The sequence below is a fragment of the Perissodus microlepis genome, chromosome 2 (assembly GCF_051167445.1).
Source record: "Perissodus microlepis isolate ML-2025 ecotype Zambia chromosome 2, ASM5116744v1, whole genome shotgun sequence".
Classification (NCBI taxonomy): Eukaryota; Metazoa; Chordata; class Actinopteri; order Cichliformes; family Cichlidae; genus Perissodus; species Perissodus microlepis.
The window spans coordinates 10848821-10865698 of record NC_140462.1 but is presented as its reverse complement, the minus strand read 5'-3'; the positions used below and the strand labels follow the sequence as shown (position 1 = coordinate 10865698).

The 16878-nt window shown below is 44.0% G+C and overlaps 2 protein-coding genes across 3 annotated transcripts; both read right to left on the bottom strand.

The window, feature by feature from the left end:
* Positions 1-841: 841 nt before the first annotated feature.
* Positions 842-5927, bottom strand: LOC146392332 (uncharacterized). 2 transcript variants are annotated; one of them, XM_084945429.1, is made up of 4 exons: positions 4824-5925; positions 4395-4454; positions 1769-1871; positions 842-1521 (listed from the first exon to the last, which is right to left on the bottom strand). In XM_084945429.1, exons 1-4 carry the CDS (start codon positions 5025-5027, stop codon positions 1166-1168), a joined length of 723 nt encoding a protein of 240 aa, XP_084801555.1. In that variant the 5' UTR covers positions 5028-5925; the 3' UTR covers positions 842-1165. The 2 variants fall into 2 exon arrangements, with proteins under 2 accessions (XP_084801555.1, XP_084801564.1); XM_084945438.1 differs by lacking the exon at positions 4395-4454 and having other exon boundaries at positions 4824-5927.
* A 127-nt stretch (positions 5928-6054) lies between these two features.
* On the bottom strand, positions 6055-15872 carry rnf20 (ring finger protein 20, E3 ubiquitin protein ligase). The gene is made up of 22 exons (XM_084945407.1): positions 15722-15872; positions 15179-15359; positions 14994-15062; positions 14785-14883; positions 14548-14695; positions 14269-14454; positions 14040-14155; positions 13721-13867; positions 13565-13639; positions 13356-13475; positions 12864-13043; positions 12655-12790; positions 12437-12558; positions 12167-12323; positions 11685-12024; positions 10942-11059; positions 10611-10760; positions 10315-10527; positions 9952-10077; positions 8903-9043; positions 7908-8012; positions 6055-6744 (listed from the first exon to the last, which is right to left on the bottom strand). The coding sequence occupies exons 2-22, from the start codon at positions 15347-15349 to the stop codon at positions 6568-6570; spliced, it is 3096 nt and encodes a 1031-aa protein (XP_084801533.1). The 5' UTR covers positions 15350-15359; positions 15722-15872; the 3' UTR covers positions 6055-6567.
* Positions 15873-16878: the final 1006 nt, after the last annotated feature.

Genomic DNA, 16878 nt, shown 5'->3' with positions numbered 1-16878 from the left:
GAAGAGCTGGTGTCTAATTCTTGCTTTATCCTTTTAATCTTTTAAAAGAAATTCATTGTAGACACATTTAGCTGCAACACTCTATCAGTTTCCTCCTTTTTTCACTGATGTGGTGAGAAAAAAACGGTTGATTTCACGATAGAATTGTATCTGGTCTGCTTGGCACTCCACCAAAGAACAGCGTAGGAGGATTTTGACTATTGATGGTGAAGGGGAGCAAGCAGAAGTGATAATTTTGGCACTGAGGTCAGGTTGCTCCATTCCCTTGATGTGGCAGTGGGGGTGGAGATTGGTGGTAAGAACCCAAAGGATTAAAAAGCTTCCAGATGACAGAGCCGTTGGGACCCAGCCTGGCAGATGGGAGTGAAGAGGCATGGCTGTAGCTAATTGAACATAAGTCACCAAATATAAGATGTGTTGCTTGATGCTTGTGCTTATGAAGCCTAATCTAAGATGCCATCAGTGCATGGAAGGTTCTCAATCAGGATAGCTGCATGATTACGCTGGGTTACGCTGGTCTGGCAGTTGGTCAACCACTTCAGCCCAGACTAAAATATCGGTTGGATTGGCTGCTGTAATGGACTTTCCCTTAGTGATACCAGAAGGTCAAAGATTGTACTTTTGCATCTCAATGGTTCACCATTCGTCATTCTTTGATGGTTGACCCCCAGGAATGTGTACCAAAGGAACAGAATACTTTGCTTTTTTGCACAGTACTTGCAAACGAAACAACATTTCCATTTAGCTCAGTTGTCACTGTGGAAACTGTGGTCATGGTAAGCAGCTGGCTGAAATGCACACAGAGTTTGCATGACTGAAGCTTTTCTCTTGGAACTGCAAATTTTGTAAAATATTTTATTGTGTTTTAAATGGTGCAACAGACAGGGCAGAAAAGGACTGTTATGATCTCATTTATGGAATTATTTCCTGTATGCACAGTCATTTTTTTCTTGTGTAGCCTTTCAATACATTTTGTTTGTCATAGTAAACAAGTTTCATGTGGCTTGATTGCAGACGAAAAGAGCATTTTTGATTAAAAATCCCAGAGATTACTTTATTACCCATATCTCACACAAACAGGCTGACAGAAATCAGTTACTATTTTTCTTAACTTGCATTGCCATCACCTTTGTCCATCTTAACTCCTGTCTGCCTTTTCTCAACACTACTCCTTTTTCTTACTCTCTACTGCGTTCACTCGGCCTTCCAGGCGCCTCAGTCGATCCTCCACAACAAAAGACTTTTCAGAGCTCGAAGTGAGCAGCGTCAAAAAGACGCATACCAGCACTAAGCCAGCCAGTCGAACTGCGGTGGTGTCTGCGGACGCTTGCTTATCAGTCACTATCAGTCCAAAAAACCAGAGTCCCAAGACAGTTTTGATAATCCAGAAGACCTGCTTTATCACACCAATCAGCAGACGCAGAACGATGGACAGCAACCAGTAGCCAATAAGGGCCACCAGACCCCACTGGGCGACGGCCGTCACACCCTCTGGAGTGAAGTGGGGCAGTTTCAGTGTAGCTGTGGAGGGAGGAAATCCAGCTTAGCCGCGTTGTTATAAAGAATAAAGCTTGAAAATACTTTCTGTTACACAGGAAGCAACAAGAGCAAACACTTACAATTAAAAAGGAGTGGCTTACAAATTGCCCGGAGGGAGAGGCAAGTCTGCATATTTTCACTTGCATTTTTTATTGCCATGGATTCAACATTACGTGAGCACACACACACACAAACAGACACACACATAGGGGCTCATCCTGCTACCCACCATCAAATCCAGTGACTCTGAGGATCTCTGTGACGTAAACAGCGATGACATTCAGGCCGCTGGCAGCTCCTTCGGCCAGGAATCGGATCACCATCTCAAAAAACTGGAGTGGTGTGCAAGGAGGGTAGAGACATGCTTTACATTTGTTATTACACAAGGCCACAATTAAGTAACATGGCATACTGGCCAGACTGAAAACCATGCAGAGAGACGACAGAAGACAATGTGCAGGCAGTGTGATTCATACAGGGAGTGCAGAATTATTAGGCAAGTTGTATTTTTGAGGAATAATTTTATTATTGAACAACAACCATGTTCTCAATGAACCCACAAAACTCATTAATATCAAAGCTGAATGTTTTTGGAAGTAGTTTTTAGTTTGTTTTTAGTTTTAGCTATTTTAGGGGGATATCTGTGTGTGCAGGTGACTATTACTGTGCATAATTATTAGGCAACTTAACAAAAAACAAATATATACCCATTTCAATGATTTATTTTTACCTATGAAACAAATATAACATCTCCACATTCACAAATATACATTTCTGACATTCAAAAACAAAACAAAAACAAATCAGCGACCAATATAGCCACCTTTCTTTGCAAGGACACTCAAAAGCCTGCCATCCATGGATTCTGTCAGTGTTGTGATCTGTTCACCATCAACATTGCGTGCAGCAGCAACCACAGCCTCCCAGACACTGTTCAGAGAGGTGTACTGTTTTCCCTCGTTGTAAATCTCACATTTGATGATGGACCTCAGGTTCTCAATGGGGTTCAGATCAGGTGAACAAGGTGGCCATGTCATTAGTTTTTCTTCTTTTATACCCTTTCTTGCCAGCCACGCTGTGGAGTACTTGGACGCGTGTGATGGAGCATTGTCCTGCATGAAAATCATGTTTTTCCTGAAGGATGCAGACTTCTTCCTGTACCACTGCTTGAAGAAGGTGTCTTCCAGAAACTGGCAGTAGGACTGGGAGTTGAGCTTGACTCCATCCTCAACCCGAAAAGGCCCCACAAGCTCATCTTTGATGATACCAGCCCAAACCAGTACTCCACCTCCACCTTGCTGGCGTCTGAGTCGGACTGGAGCTCTCTGCCCTTTACCAATCCAGCCACGGGCCCATCCATCTGGCCCATCAAGACTCACTCTCATTTCATCAGTCCATAAAACCTTAGAAAAATCAGTCTTGAGATATTTCTTGGCCCAGTCTTGACGTTTCAGCTTGTGTGTCTTGTTCAGTGGTGGTCGTCTTTCAGCCTTTCTTACCTTGGCCATGTCTCTGAGTATTGCACACCTTGTGCTTTTGGGCACTCCAGTGATGTTGCAGCTCTGAAATATGGCCAAACTGGTGGCAAGTGGCATCTTGGCAGCTGCAGGCTTGACTTTTCTCAGTTCATGGGCAGTTATTTTGCGCCTTGGTTTTTCCACACGCTTCTTGCGACCCTGTTGACTATTTTGAATGAAACGCTTGATTGTTCGATGATCACGCTTCAGAAGCTTTGCAATTTTGAGATTGCTGCATCCCTCTGCAAGATATCTCACTATTTTTGACTTTTCTGAGCCTGTCAAGTCCTTATTTTGACCCATTTTGCCAAAGGAAAGGACGTTGCCTAATAATTATGCACACCTGATATACGGTGTTGATGTCATTAGACCACACCCCTTCTCATTACAGAGATGCACATCACCTAATATGCTTAATTGGTAGTAGGCTTTCGAGCCTATACAGCTTGGAGTAAGACAACATGCATGCAGAGGATGGTGTGGACAAAATACTCATTTGCCTAATAATTCTGCACTCCCTGTAATGCTGACAGGAGCAGCTGGTACAAACTCACTGATCGCATTCAGCTGGGAACTTTAATAGCCCGTATGAGCGGCATCTTAAGATATAAGATGTGCCGACTTGGACAAACAGCTGTGCGTGCTGGTGACAGCTGGACAGCACCCCTCTCTATTCCTGTGCACCCTCCACCCCCGACTCACAAAACGACACACACACAGACACAGAGTAAACAGACACAGTACTGCAAGGTCAAGGGGAGCCCAGTGAGTTGGACGCATATCTAATCTGCACCTGTTGCACTACACAAGGCCACAAACTTAAGAACTTCACGTCAGTGTCTGTGTAACTCATAAACAGGTGTAATAACCTTCTATTGGTTTTGATTTCCAAAACTTTTAAATAACTGTAAAATCGGCCTTATTATTTATTACACTATTATACCAAAGATTTTGCTCTTTTACACTGAATTTACTGGGAACTCTCAGCACAGCTCCAGATCTTTTGTTTAGCTTAAATCTGAAGTTGCAGAAACAGGCTTTATTTTCAGTTTGACTGCATGCGGGAAGTTAACTCACACATTCAGACACACTAGGTGATTCATGGTGAACTACTAATGCACAATGAGGTTTCCACACACACACACAAAAGCTCACAAGTAAAGTGAGCCCTTACATGCAAATATCACAGTACTGAAACACACAGCTTCTCTACTCTCAGCGCTATATGGTGTAACACGACATGACACGACATGGGGCTAAACTGAACCAAGTGAGTGGGCTCTGTTTAAGGCACCATGTCAGGGCAGCACGATGGAAACACCCAGGAATATCGCTTACCATGGCCAATGTACTGACGTTCTCCTGGCCAAGCAATGACTCAAGAAACAACACTGCACTCTGAGGGAAAAGGGAGCCACCAGTAGTAGAAGGAGCAGGGAGGCGGAGATGAGTGTGTGGAAGAGTGCGAAGGGGTGAGGAGAAGACAGAAAAATGAGGGCAGAGAAGATGATGGGGGATCAGGAAGGGAGATTATCAAGTTGAAGAGCACATGGAGAGGAATGCGTGTGTAGAGGGTGAAGTGATGGGTGGAGAAAGGTTAAAGAGAAAGGTTGGAGCTTTCAGAATTAGTAATCGGGTACAGTTAAGCACTGAGCGAGAATACTGAGAGAATAGTGAAGTTAGACCACCGCATTTTAACAATTCAAATCCACTTCCTGGTGCAAGAAGGAAAAGAGTGTTATCCCGCGGTGCACCTCCCCTATTTACCTCAGCAGCTGATCGTATCACGCTGGTTCCCACTAACGACTCCGCGTACCGGTGGATCTCCTGGCAGGTTCCCGTGAAAACGGTACGCAGGGTAACCACCGATGGGCTGTCCGCCTTGGCCTGCTCAGCACGAGCTTCGGCTCCAGCCCAGGCCACCGTCAAGCCGAGAGCCAACACACAGATAGTAAGCAAAACCCGAGCCATGGCACATCCACTGCGCTCTCAGCCCAGACGCACGGAGTCACTGAAAGGAGGTTTGAGAACAATGGGGGGGGGGAAATGTGCCAAGTGAACGCGCACAGGTTCACGCTGCAGCTCAGAGCAGGTTGAGCAGCTCGTGTTCAGTGACTCAGACAGAAAATCAAAGACTTAAAAATGGCTTCTGTTGGGAGCATTCGCTGACTGCACACCGCGTTTTAAATCAACATGTAGCACCAACAGGCAGAAGGACAGGCAGCAGAAGGCGCACGCTTTTAAAAATAATAATAAGACATTCAAGTGTAAAATTTGAAATTCAGATAAAACACAGGTTTAAAAATCCTTTCGGTTTCAGGATGATATTATTACTATTAGTGTTTAATTATAAACTCTGGCAGCACTGCAAAAAAATATCCAATCCTGCAACTCTGCGCTCCCCAAGGACGCTCCAGCTATATTTGGTAAGTAACCGTTAAAGGCTTAGATCCAGCAGCGATAGAGATATGAGATCATCAGTCAAAACGTAACGGAAAGTTACAGTTAAAAACAACAACAAAAAAAAACTCCCGCAGTGTATGAATCCAAAAGTGGTTTGTTTCCTGGGCAGATCTGCAAGAAAACGACCGAAACTCTGTGAGTGTGAGCTGGCCACGAGTCTCCTAAAGCCTCTTATTTCAGCTCTGAGCCCCACAGCGATCGAGTTTGGTGCTCCTTTGTCTCTGAACTTGCATCAAAATGCACTTCTGTGTTGGATTATGTTGCATAACATTTAAAGAGTGAGAGAGCGAGAGAGAAAAATCCCTTCTTGCCACCGTTCCCGTTCGGCACTCCCTTCCTTCCAGCGTTTCTAACGACCGTTTCCAGCGTGCAAACACGTCTGGGGCTTCGGGGAGGAGGAGCAGAGGGAGGAAAGAGCTCTGCTGAGCGGGGATAAACAGAGATTTGCACACTGGGACTTGTATTTTAATGCTGCAGGATCAAACGTTAAGACTTCACATGGTTTTAATAATAAAAAAACGAAGAAGAAGCGGAACAGTTTTCATGTCATTTTAATAACTAGCAGAACAGCAATTATACAGCACCAAGTCAGCTTGTTTCAGGGCAGCACTGAGCAAAAACAGGCAGATAAAAAAAAAAAGAAGAAACAATGGCATTCACAGTGTACATACACACCAACATCCACAGCACTGCTGTTTCTCTGATAACTGGTTTAATGGGCTGCTTTCAAATGAGTGCACACAAACAAGCCTCTGTCTGCACCAGCATTAAAAAACGAAAGTTAATTAGTGGACACTGGATGAGAGAAGCTTCGGTTATTGTTAAAATAAAACAACAACAAAAAAACTTCAAAGCATCACTGCGGCCCACACAAAGCTGAAATCATCGACTGAGTCCTCACCAACAGTCTCTCTCATCAGAGTGTAAGGGAAGTACATAATTGGAGGAGGGGGCACGTGAGTGCCGTGCTGAGCTTTTTCCCCAGGCAGTGTCTCTACTCCAGCTCATCTCGCTGACCCGCTTCCTCACGAGTTTAGCTGCGTGGCTTTTAGCCGATGTAGATGCGATGGAAGTCGTTGGCCCCGAATGCCGCGTTGCATTTGGGGCACTTCCTCTGGCGTGTGTCGTAGCGCGTCTTAACGCACTCGAAGCAGAAGACGTGGAAGCACTTTGTCAGCACAGCATCCTTCACCCGGGAGTTGCAGCACGGACATGTAAGACGTGCCTGTAGAGAGAGAGAGCGTGAGAGAGAGAGAAGGAACGGTTTGAACAATACACAATACAAAAGACATTTTTTTTCTCGACTGAATGGTTCCTAATGAGTGGAAGTGAATATCTAGGGCAGGAGTGAAGCCCTCAAACCAGACTTAACACTCAACCACTCTCTTAGAAGAACAGAAATCCTGTAAAGCAGGTGTGTATCACCAAAGACTCAGATCATAATTATATGTACTGCCTCTGGGGATAAATCTGGAAAAATGTGACCACAGGCCTATAGGAATCTGAAATTTGAGCAAGTCTGTTTTCTAACAGATCCACTGAATTCCAGTTGTTCTATTCTGTCCTCATAAAGACTCTGATCACACTCCCAAAAACACACTCAGCTATAATACCTGTCAGTGTATTTGTTTATGGATTTTGCTTGCAGCCATGAGACATTACTTATGTGTAACAGGATCTGCCTGTATTTTTTCCCACAGTTGGTGAGACTGTAGTTTGACCTCAGATGTTTTTCAGCATTAGAATCATAAAGTTATCAATGGTCATCAGATTTAAAGCTGGACTGTTTCAGAGTTAGAGGAGAAACTCTGCCACAAGGTTAGCCTCATTTTGTTTTTATAGTAAATAGGAAGTTATAGCTAGCAACCTGTGAGCTCAGATTAGCACAAAGACTGAACACATGGGGAACAGAAGCACAGGAGTTTATGCTGCTGTGCTTTATCTTGGTTGAGACTGCTAACTTCCCAGAGTGTCTAAAAGACATAACCTCCTGCGAATGCTGCAATTTCTACACTAAAGATGCAATACACACATCACTGAGCTTTTAGTGTTCTGGCAGACTCATCGGATCACCTTCGTCGAGAGCCAGGCTAGTCTGCTGCAAGACTTTATGCTAAGCTGAGGGTCTGGCTGGAGGCCCCAACTCCTAATTTAGCAGCAATAATTCATCTACTTTAAAACTATCCAAGACATCAAATAAATGTTTTTTTCCAAAATGTCTAAATATTCTTGTGAGACTTTGTGTCTTCCCGCATTGTAAAGTGTATATTTGTTTTGTTGACTTTGTGACAGCTGATTTTTTTTTAAAAAGTTTAAAATGAACAAACACTCTAAACTCAGTGCTGTGACTGAATGAAAACGGTTACCTTCTGTACCACCTAAACCCACCTTATAATCATTTATTTCTTCATTTAGAATATCGTCTCCATTGCTGATTTTCTCGGCTGGCTTCTTGGCCTTCTCAATCTTTCTCCTCAGTTTGGAAATGTCCTCCTGAAAAAAAACACAATGGGGAGATGTAACAGCTGTAAGTGAAAGGAGACACTCCCTATATTTTGGGCTCATCTACCAACAGACTTTATGACTATAATAGTCTTATAGCCCTTTTGTACTGACTCGACTCGACTTTTCAGGGGTTTCCATTAGGTCATTTTTAATATCTGCTCTGCTGGGTTCCAAGCAATCTAAGGCGATCCAAAAACGTGACATCAACAAACTGCATGCTGCTGATTGGCCAGTCAGTGGCGTCACTTAAAGAGTCATGAGAGTAACTCTTTCAAAAAAAACCCTAAATCGCCATTTTCAAACCTGGCAATGAGGCAAATGGCTCCACACAAACCAACACCGTGTTCAAACCAGACGTTTACTGTCGATTTAGCAGCAGGTACACCCTCGCTTCGACGTCCTTCACTGTTGTGCCGCTTTTTGTCGCAGCTGCGTTGCTATAACAACTCCAAGCACCTTAAGGTGCTACTCGATCGCAATGGAAAACTATCAAAGCCGAGTTGAGTCACATAGAGTAAGTACTCGTGGAAAAGAGACTATAAAGTGGCATTAACAGTCATGTGAGAAGTTTTCACCGTTTCATTGGAGGGGAAACAAAATGGAAATATTGGAATTATAGAGGAAACAAATCCAATTAGGGATTAGAAAATATGTTGTGTATTTTGAGAAAAAGTCATCTTGAAAGTCTTATGACAGAAAATTAAATTGTTTTAAATCCAATTTAGATTTATGGTACAATCTGATACAGGAGAGCTGTGGAGGATCAACATGTAGAGCTGTTTTAGCAGTACAGTTAAAATTGCTGTAATCCCAGTGCGTATGATTATGTGATGGCATTTCAAACTGCCGTGTTTACTGAAACTTGGTGATTTGCGTACCTGTGCCCGTCGGGCATTGAAGGACTCCTTTTCCCTGGAGATGCTGTTCTCAACGACCTCCTCTCTGACCAGGTTGAGCCTCTGTTGAACCTGCTCCAGCTGAGTTCGCACCTCCTCCGAAAGCAAAGCCGACTCCTGAGCCTGAAGGAGGATGAGAGCTGTCAGTGGGGAAATTCTAATCCCATGCACTCCACTGTGCACACACAGTACAGCATGTGAAAGTGATTTTAATTATTATTTACTTTAACTATGTACATCTAAATAGCACTAAAGCTTAAATTCCTTAATAGCAGCTCATTTTGTAGCTCTGATTCTGCCCTCTTAGGGAAATTTGATTTACAGCATAGTCACATGGCATTTTATCACATTATTTAAGCTTTACATATGATCAAGCACAATGTAAAGGCACTTTCTAGTGAGCTGAACCGGCTCTCCAGTGAAAGATGTATTGTTAGAAGCCTGCAGTTAAAAATCAATAGACAAGATTTGACTGCTCACAACAGTTTAGGAAGAAATCAAACATTGGTGTGTTCTCCTCCTCCCCGTTACGTAGGAGGGCAACGCCTACATCAGTATCATCTGAGTGCTCGATAACATTTCAGATGAGCTGGTATATGAAATAAACAATAAAGATCATAAAATTTCCAGGGGGCAAATGTGCGCAGGGGTTCGTCAGGAAGTGAAGTGCCAGTTTTGATGTCAGCAGTGTCTCCACTCTCCAGGACACTGAGCAGATAAACCACAGAAGGTCTATAAGGTGCTGATTGCTGATCCATTTAAACTCTGTGCAACTGTTGTTTGTTAAAAGTTGTTTCGCTGTAAGGCTCTAGGATTTTTTGGCACATCTTGAGAAGGTACCAAGGCAACATAACAACCTCAAAAACTGGCTGCTCAGCTCAACAGGCTGGGCCTCCGATGGACTTCTGTTTCCTTCGAGGTCAGGTCAGACGAAAAGGCATCACAGTGAGTGGTTGCCATCCCTTGACAAGCAGGTTTTCTCCTGCCCTTCACCTTGGCTTTTATCCCCTTCATACTGAACAATATGTTACCTTGCGTTTATTCATGTCCAGGGCTTGTGTTCGAAGTGCCAGCTCCCTCTCAGCAGTGTTGATGGTGCCCTGCAGGAGGCGCTCCTTCTCCTCAAGCTTCCTCACCACCTGCAGCTGGGCATCGACCTGTAAGGTACAGCGCAAACAACGATTTCAAGAAATCCCTTTTATTGAAGAAAAAAAAAGAAAACACAACAAAGCAGGAAACTGTTCAGCAGAAACTGTTTTACCATGTTTGTTACAAACCACTATGATGCACAGTGCATTAAAAGAAAGTAATTAACTATATTCAATTAGTAATTAGCAATTAATCTATGCGTGGTGGGGGGCGCACATGGGTGCTACAGTCGCCTTGTGCTTCACCTGAGTTTTTAAAGTAAGTAGCTGGTCGGCGAGCTCCTCCTTCTCCTCTTTCAGCAGCTTGTGGATCTGGTTGGACTTGATTCGCTCGCTCATCAGCTTGAAGTTGGCGTCGTCTTTTTCTCTGAGCTGCTGCATCAGGCGGATGTTCTGTTCCTGCATGTCCTCAAAAGCCTGGCCCGTCACGTCCATCTCGCTCAGCAGAGCGTCTTCCTCCTACAGGAGGAGGCGAGAGTGTTGGAAGAAAAGAACCAGGCAGAGGTATTTAAGAGTAAAAACTAAATTGTGAGGTCACGCACCTGTTTAGCTATGGACAGCTTCTTGTTGAGGATGTCGATCTGCTCCTCCACAGAACGGATCTTCCTCAGAGCCTCTTCATCAGCCATTTTCTTGCCTTCCCTCCTCTCCCTCTCCTCCAGCTCCCTCAGCCTCTGCCGCAGCTCCTCTGCCTGAAACCAGGACATTTATACGGGAAGCCCAAAGCACATTACTACCTGCTTCCATCCATCCATGTAAAAAAAAAAATACATAAAAATCAAGCCAGAAACGTCTTAGTGGACCAAACAGATTCACTTCCACTACTTTGCCGATCATGTTAACAAAACGCCTGCATTGTGCAGCGCTGATCACCTCAGACTTGGTCTTCTTCTCTGCAGCCATGAGCTGAACCTTGTCCCTCTGCTCCTTGGGTGCTGAGCGGTACATGTCCAACAGCAGCTTCATCTCCCGCTGGGACTCCTGGGCTTTCCTGCACAACCACAGTGAGAATCTTTAACAAAACTATCACCTAAACAAACACACAACACACAGTCAAAGGAGTTTCTCAAACTATGCTAGCTTCATATACAACAAAAAGACAGTTCACCCATGTTTTACATGTCAACATTCTTTGTTTACCTGCTGTATAATGAAGAGCTCATTATTTAGTGAGTGCTACTGCTGTTGATTCAAAGAATCATATGACGTTTGCAGCCTGAAGCTGACCCGCAGAACAAAAGATCCACAACAACAATGAAAGTAAACATGTTTCCACCGTACTCTGACAACTGTGACATATGAAGCATATATATAATACTATAATATGAAACTATGAACACAAAGCTGTAACACTGAAATCAAGCCCTCCAAAATCAGATTGAGGAAACAAAAAATATGATAATGGACAAAAACCACAAGATCCCTGATTGTTTGAGTACTTACAGTTTACAATATTTTTCCAGCTTCCAAATTCTTGGTCATATGTCTCTTTGTAATGTATAATTTTAATTTATGTGTGTGCAAAAAAAAAGAAAAGCAGAAAAAATCCTGCATGGATGAATAATCTCTGACACAGCTTAAAATAAATGAAAAAAAAAATCACTAATGTATCTTACTTGAGTTCTGTGCGGACGATCTTCAGCTGCTCCATCTCCTTCCTCTTTGACCCTCCAACCATAGAGAGACGCTCCCCGGCCAACTCCTCTGCCTGGCTGCTGCTCCCCGGTTTCTCCTTCTCCTCCTTTATCATGCTGCTGCTACTGCTGCTGCTGCTCCCGCTGCTCCGGGTCGGCCTCTCCCTCTCCTTTTCCCTCTCTTTCTCCCTCTCTCTCTCTTTTTCCTCCTTCTTTATAATGTCCTTTTCTTTCTTTTCTTCCTTCTCTTTCTTCTCCTCCTTCTCCTCTTCCTTTATAGTTGCCTCGAGCTCTATACCAGACTCTGTTTTCACTGAGGCACCTGTAGAAAGACGATGCGAGAAAGCCATGGAGGAATTGTAAACTGGGACAGGCTAATTAGCGAAAAAATAAAAAGCTATCTAAAATAAAGCTACATAAAATGAGATCATCTTTTACAATTAGTTAGCTAAGCTGGGAGTTACCTGTGCTGCTGGGTGTGGAGGAGCCGTTGTCAGGCTCCGTCTTGACCACAGGTTCCCCAGAAACAGCTAGCGTTGATGGAGAAGTCGTATCCTCCTTCACATCCATCTCTGTGCTGGACTGAGATTGGAGGGGGGCGTTGCCCTTTGAAGCGCGAACCTATGAGGGTAACAGATTGTGCCATCATGTTCTGCTTCACTTCACCCAAAAGATGTGACTGTGAAAGCACGCCATCATTGTTTCATTTCTCTTCTTGCCTCCATCTCACTTACTTGGTTGAGCTCAGCTTGCGCTTCTCTAAGTCTCAACTTGTATTTCACCACCTCTCCCTTCATCTGTTGGTTGTGAGTTTGCAACGTGCTGATCAGGTGTCGCATCTCCCTATTAATGGGACCTGAATGAAGTAAGAGGAAGTCAAGGGTGAAGGTTTTGGTTCAAATACAAATAATGCATCTCATTCACTTTTAATGTCAAAACTTCCATCAGTTACCTGCTTGCTCATTGGCAGCAAGAGTCTGCTCAAATTCGATGCGCAGCATCTCATACTCTTTCCTGACCTGCGCCAGTGTGTCCTCCAACTGAAACACCTCTGTGCGCACCTTCCTCTGCAGAGTCACCTCATCATTCTGCACACAGAGAAGATGAGAGTAAGACGAGGTGTGACGAAGACAAGCGAAACCGCCCAAACACACAACCTACCTCCATGTGCTCGAGCTGTCGTAGCCGTGCTGTCCTCGTGGTGTTGAGTCGAGCGCGTGTCTCATCTAACTGAGCCTTGAGGATCAGAGACTCGTTGTAGAGCACAGAAAACTGTGACTGCAGACAGCGATACTCTGCGGTTTCTTTCACCAAGCTTTCAGCTCGGTTCAGCAGCTCCGTCTGAGCAAAACAGAGGTAATGAGAAAAGTCAACAAAACTGAGAGAAAAATATTAGCTGCTGAATAATTTCCATCATGTTTTTGAGGTTCATCAGAAAGACTCTGGTGTAAAAACTGACTTTACCTCCTCACATTTCTGTTACACTCATGTGAATCCACTCATTTTTAATTAGCTTCCAGTAAAAAGCATTTTTACACGATGGTAAATTAGCAGTTTAGTTGTTTGGTTTCATGAAAGTGGACTTTAAAAGTGCTCATAAATCACAAGCGACTAAAACGAATATCAAAGCAATGCTGCGTTCAGTGCGAGTACCTTCATGCTGCCGTTCTCCTGCTGAACATTTTGCAGGTCTTGCTCGAGCTTCTGCAGCTCAATGAGACGATTTTCCGCCAGCTCTCTGTTCTCCTCCAGCTCACTGTTCATCTCCTCAAACTGTGTCAAGGAAAAGTACAAAAATGCTCACGCTATAGTTTTTTTTGCCGTCCAAAAAGCTGCTCTTTAACTTTAAAAGGAAATCGTACCTTTCTCTTGTTAATAGTGATGGTCCCACACACACTGCTGGCCTCTCCACACACTTTGTAGCCTTTGCTGTTTACCTGGAGTACACAGGAAGTGTTACAACATACAAATAATCTCCTGACATTTCCCTGCTTCTAATCAGCCTGCGCTATCCTCACCCTTTCCAGTATCTCGCTCAAGTGTGCGTTCAGTCTGTTTTCCCGCCGGCGGATCTTCTCCATGTCCCACTGCAACTCCTCGATCAAAGCCTGCACCTCGCTGACGCGCTGGTCGGCCTTGTTAGCCGCCCGTGCCAGAAGCCGGGACTAAGCGACACAGAAAAAAACCCAAAGAATTAACTACTGAGAAAAAAATAAATAATCAAGTCTTTATGACCAAATCATTCAAGAAGTTTATATTATCTTCAAAACAACTGTGTTAAAAGTGTAAAAGTTACTTGGATCTGAGGATTAATCCAGTTCAAGACACAGTTCATACCTCGCTCGTCATGTGTGTGTACTTCTGTTTGAGGTCCTCCGTCAGCTGTTGAAGCCGCTCGTTTTCACTGGTCAGGAGAGTGTTCAGTTTGGATGCTACCACCCACAGACTGCCCTCTGGAATGAAAAGCAACAGCATCACATTTAAAGAAAGCCTGATGCACACACATTTAATCTCATTGTCTCACTGAAAAACTCTTCACAGAAAACGTCAAAACATTGAATCTCACCAGCTCCAGAGTCCAACTCAGCCTTGAGCTGAGCCACGGTGTTCTTCAGAGATTCATAGATCTCCAGCACACGGGTAGCCTGCTTCTGGCTAGACTCCACCCTCTCCTGAAGCTCTGCCTCCATCTCCTCACTGCTGCTGCTAGCCAGCGTGGCCAGGAAGGAGTTGTTCGTCTCTCCTTGATGGCCTGGATGACAGCCACATAACAGATTCCGTTTTTGTTTTTTTTTTAACGTCACTGCTTTCAAAGTGATGATTCGTTGGTAAGTTCTATTCTTACCTCGGTCCTTGGCTCTCTCCTGGTTGGAGTCGCCATCGGGTTCTGGAGTTTCTGGCTTCAGGCTCCGCCCCTCACCCGTTGGAGATTTCTCAGGCTCACTGCTTGCTTGGTCGTAACGCCTGATGATCAGCCGAATGTTTTCATCAAACTGAAAGAGACCAAACAGCATAATATTTGGATTTTTACATCTTCATACAGAAGATATTTGTTAATGATCATTTTTGACAGAGGGGTCACCTGGTTCCAGTATCTGTTCAGGATCAGAAGACTGGCATCATCTGTTGCTTGCCGGGTCTCCAATCTCTCAATTCGCTCTCGAAGTTCATCCTCAATCACCTGCACGCAACAAGATAACAGATCAAAAGCTTTTAGATTAACAAGACAAGAAACAAGTGCAGCTTCTACAGTCTGATGAGTTAGAAAACAACACCGGGGAATGAATTTACCTGTCTTTGATCGAGAGATTCTCCCAACTTTCTGTTCTTAGTCTGGAGAGCTTTGATGTCTTGTTCTTCCTGAAAAAGATTTGATTGAAACATGACTGCACAAAGAAGAAAACTTAGCCACAATACGAGAAGACGGCTGCTAATAGATATATTAAGGGTAGAGTGGATAATAGATGGGGACTCACAGAGTTGGACACCCCTCCCAGTTTAATGACAGTCTCCACCGCGGTGCTGCCTCCGGCCGCGGCGCTGACTCCGGCACCTCCGTCCTCTCCTTCACGCTCCCTGCGCTTCTCTGGCGGCGCACCGGAGGACGAAGGGCCGCTGGGGTCGGCAGGACGCTTTTGCCCCGACATCGTCGGACTCCTGAAACAAATACAGGAATAAAAAATATTCTCATTCTAACCGAAGGAAACTGTGTGTGTCTCAAATTAAAGTAACTGGGTAAACGACAAAGCCAGCTAGATGATATCAGGTAACTCTCTCAGTGCTTATTCTGATACTATATCGCCCAAAGAGATGGGAGGAGGAAAGAAACAAACCCAAATGACCTCGTAACATTTCAATTCACCAACAGTCTGATTAAATGAGTGACTGTAAGGTTAGGAGAACGTTAGCCATTTGCTAACGCCAGCTTTAAATGCCGATCAACTTCATTCTGATCCCGTACTTTGGTGCAACTACTCTGTAATACTGTCAACAACAGCTACAGCTAACAGAAACCTTACCGCTTTTAACGTTAAGACTTTTAAGCTATTAACTGAATCTGTCTGTGGATGTTGATGTTGCGGCTCCCTGGCTCTCGGAAACGGAAGTTTCCACAGTCATGATGGATTAAAGCTAACTTGGCAGTGCGCCCCCTGCTGCCACGGAGGGGGCAAATTCACCAAAGGGCCGCGTCCGGCTTCTTCTTCTTTGTCTTCTTTGTGCTTATTGGCGGATGACAAACAACGAACTGGTGCATTGCCGCCACCAATTGGTATGGAGTGTGAACCGAAACCTCACTTAAGGATTCGATCCTATCATGCAAATACGTTTGTTTACGATAATTAAAAATCGCCTGATAACTTTCTAAGTAAATCAATGAAATCCAATTTTCTAAAACCATCGTCCTTTCTTTTCTTTCTCCTATCATTTTTGCCATCTCTCCATCATTTTCTGTTTTGATATATTTCTTATTTCTTTTCTTTTTTTATTTTTTTTTTATTTTTACCAAAGCTGATAATTAACTCCACTAATCTTTTTCCAGTGGCCTCATTTTCAGCATTATCTGCCACTTCATTTCCCCTGACATCATAACGTGCTGATATCCATAAAAAGTTCATTACTAGTTCCATCATCCTTACTCTGTATAGTGTTTGTTGGATTTCTATTGGGATGTCTGGTCTATTTTCTGAATGGATGGCTACTCATGATGAACTGGAATCTGAACAAATTACTGATCTTAATGGTCTTGTGTCTTCAACCCACCCGTTAGAGTCACCCAACACCACTATCTCACCCTATACCTAGCAACCTCTTCTGCCACACCAAGCATCTCCATGTCCTCCTTCACTACATCCATTAATCCTCTCTATAGTCTCCCCTCTTATCATTCTGCCTGGCAACTCCATATTTAGCATCTTTTGTCCAATAAGTCACTATCCCCTGTCTGCACATGTCCAAACTGCTCAATCTTGACTGTCTCTTTCTCCCTCTGATACACTCGTTTCTAATGTTGGTCCTCCCGGTGACTCCCAAAGGAAATTGTAAGATCTTCAGGTTGGCCTCCTTTATTTTTGTTAGTGCCTTCAACTTCAAACCATACAGCATAGCAGGTCTCATCTTGTAAATCTGCAATCTCTCCTTCACCACACTTGTAGACTGTCTGATACTCTACAGTCAA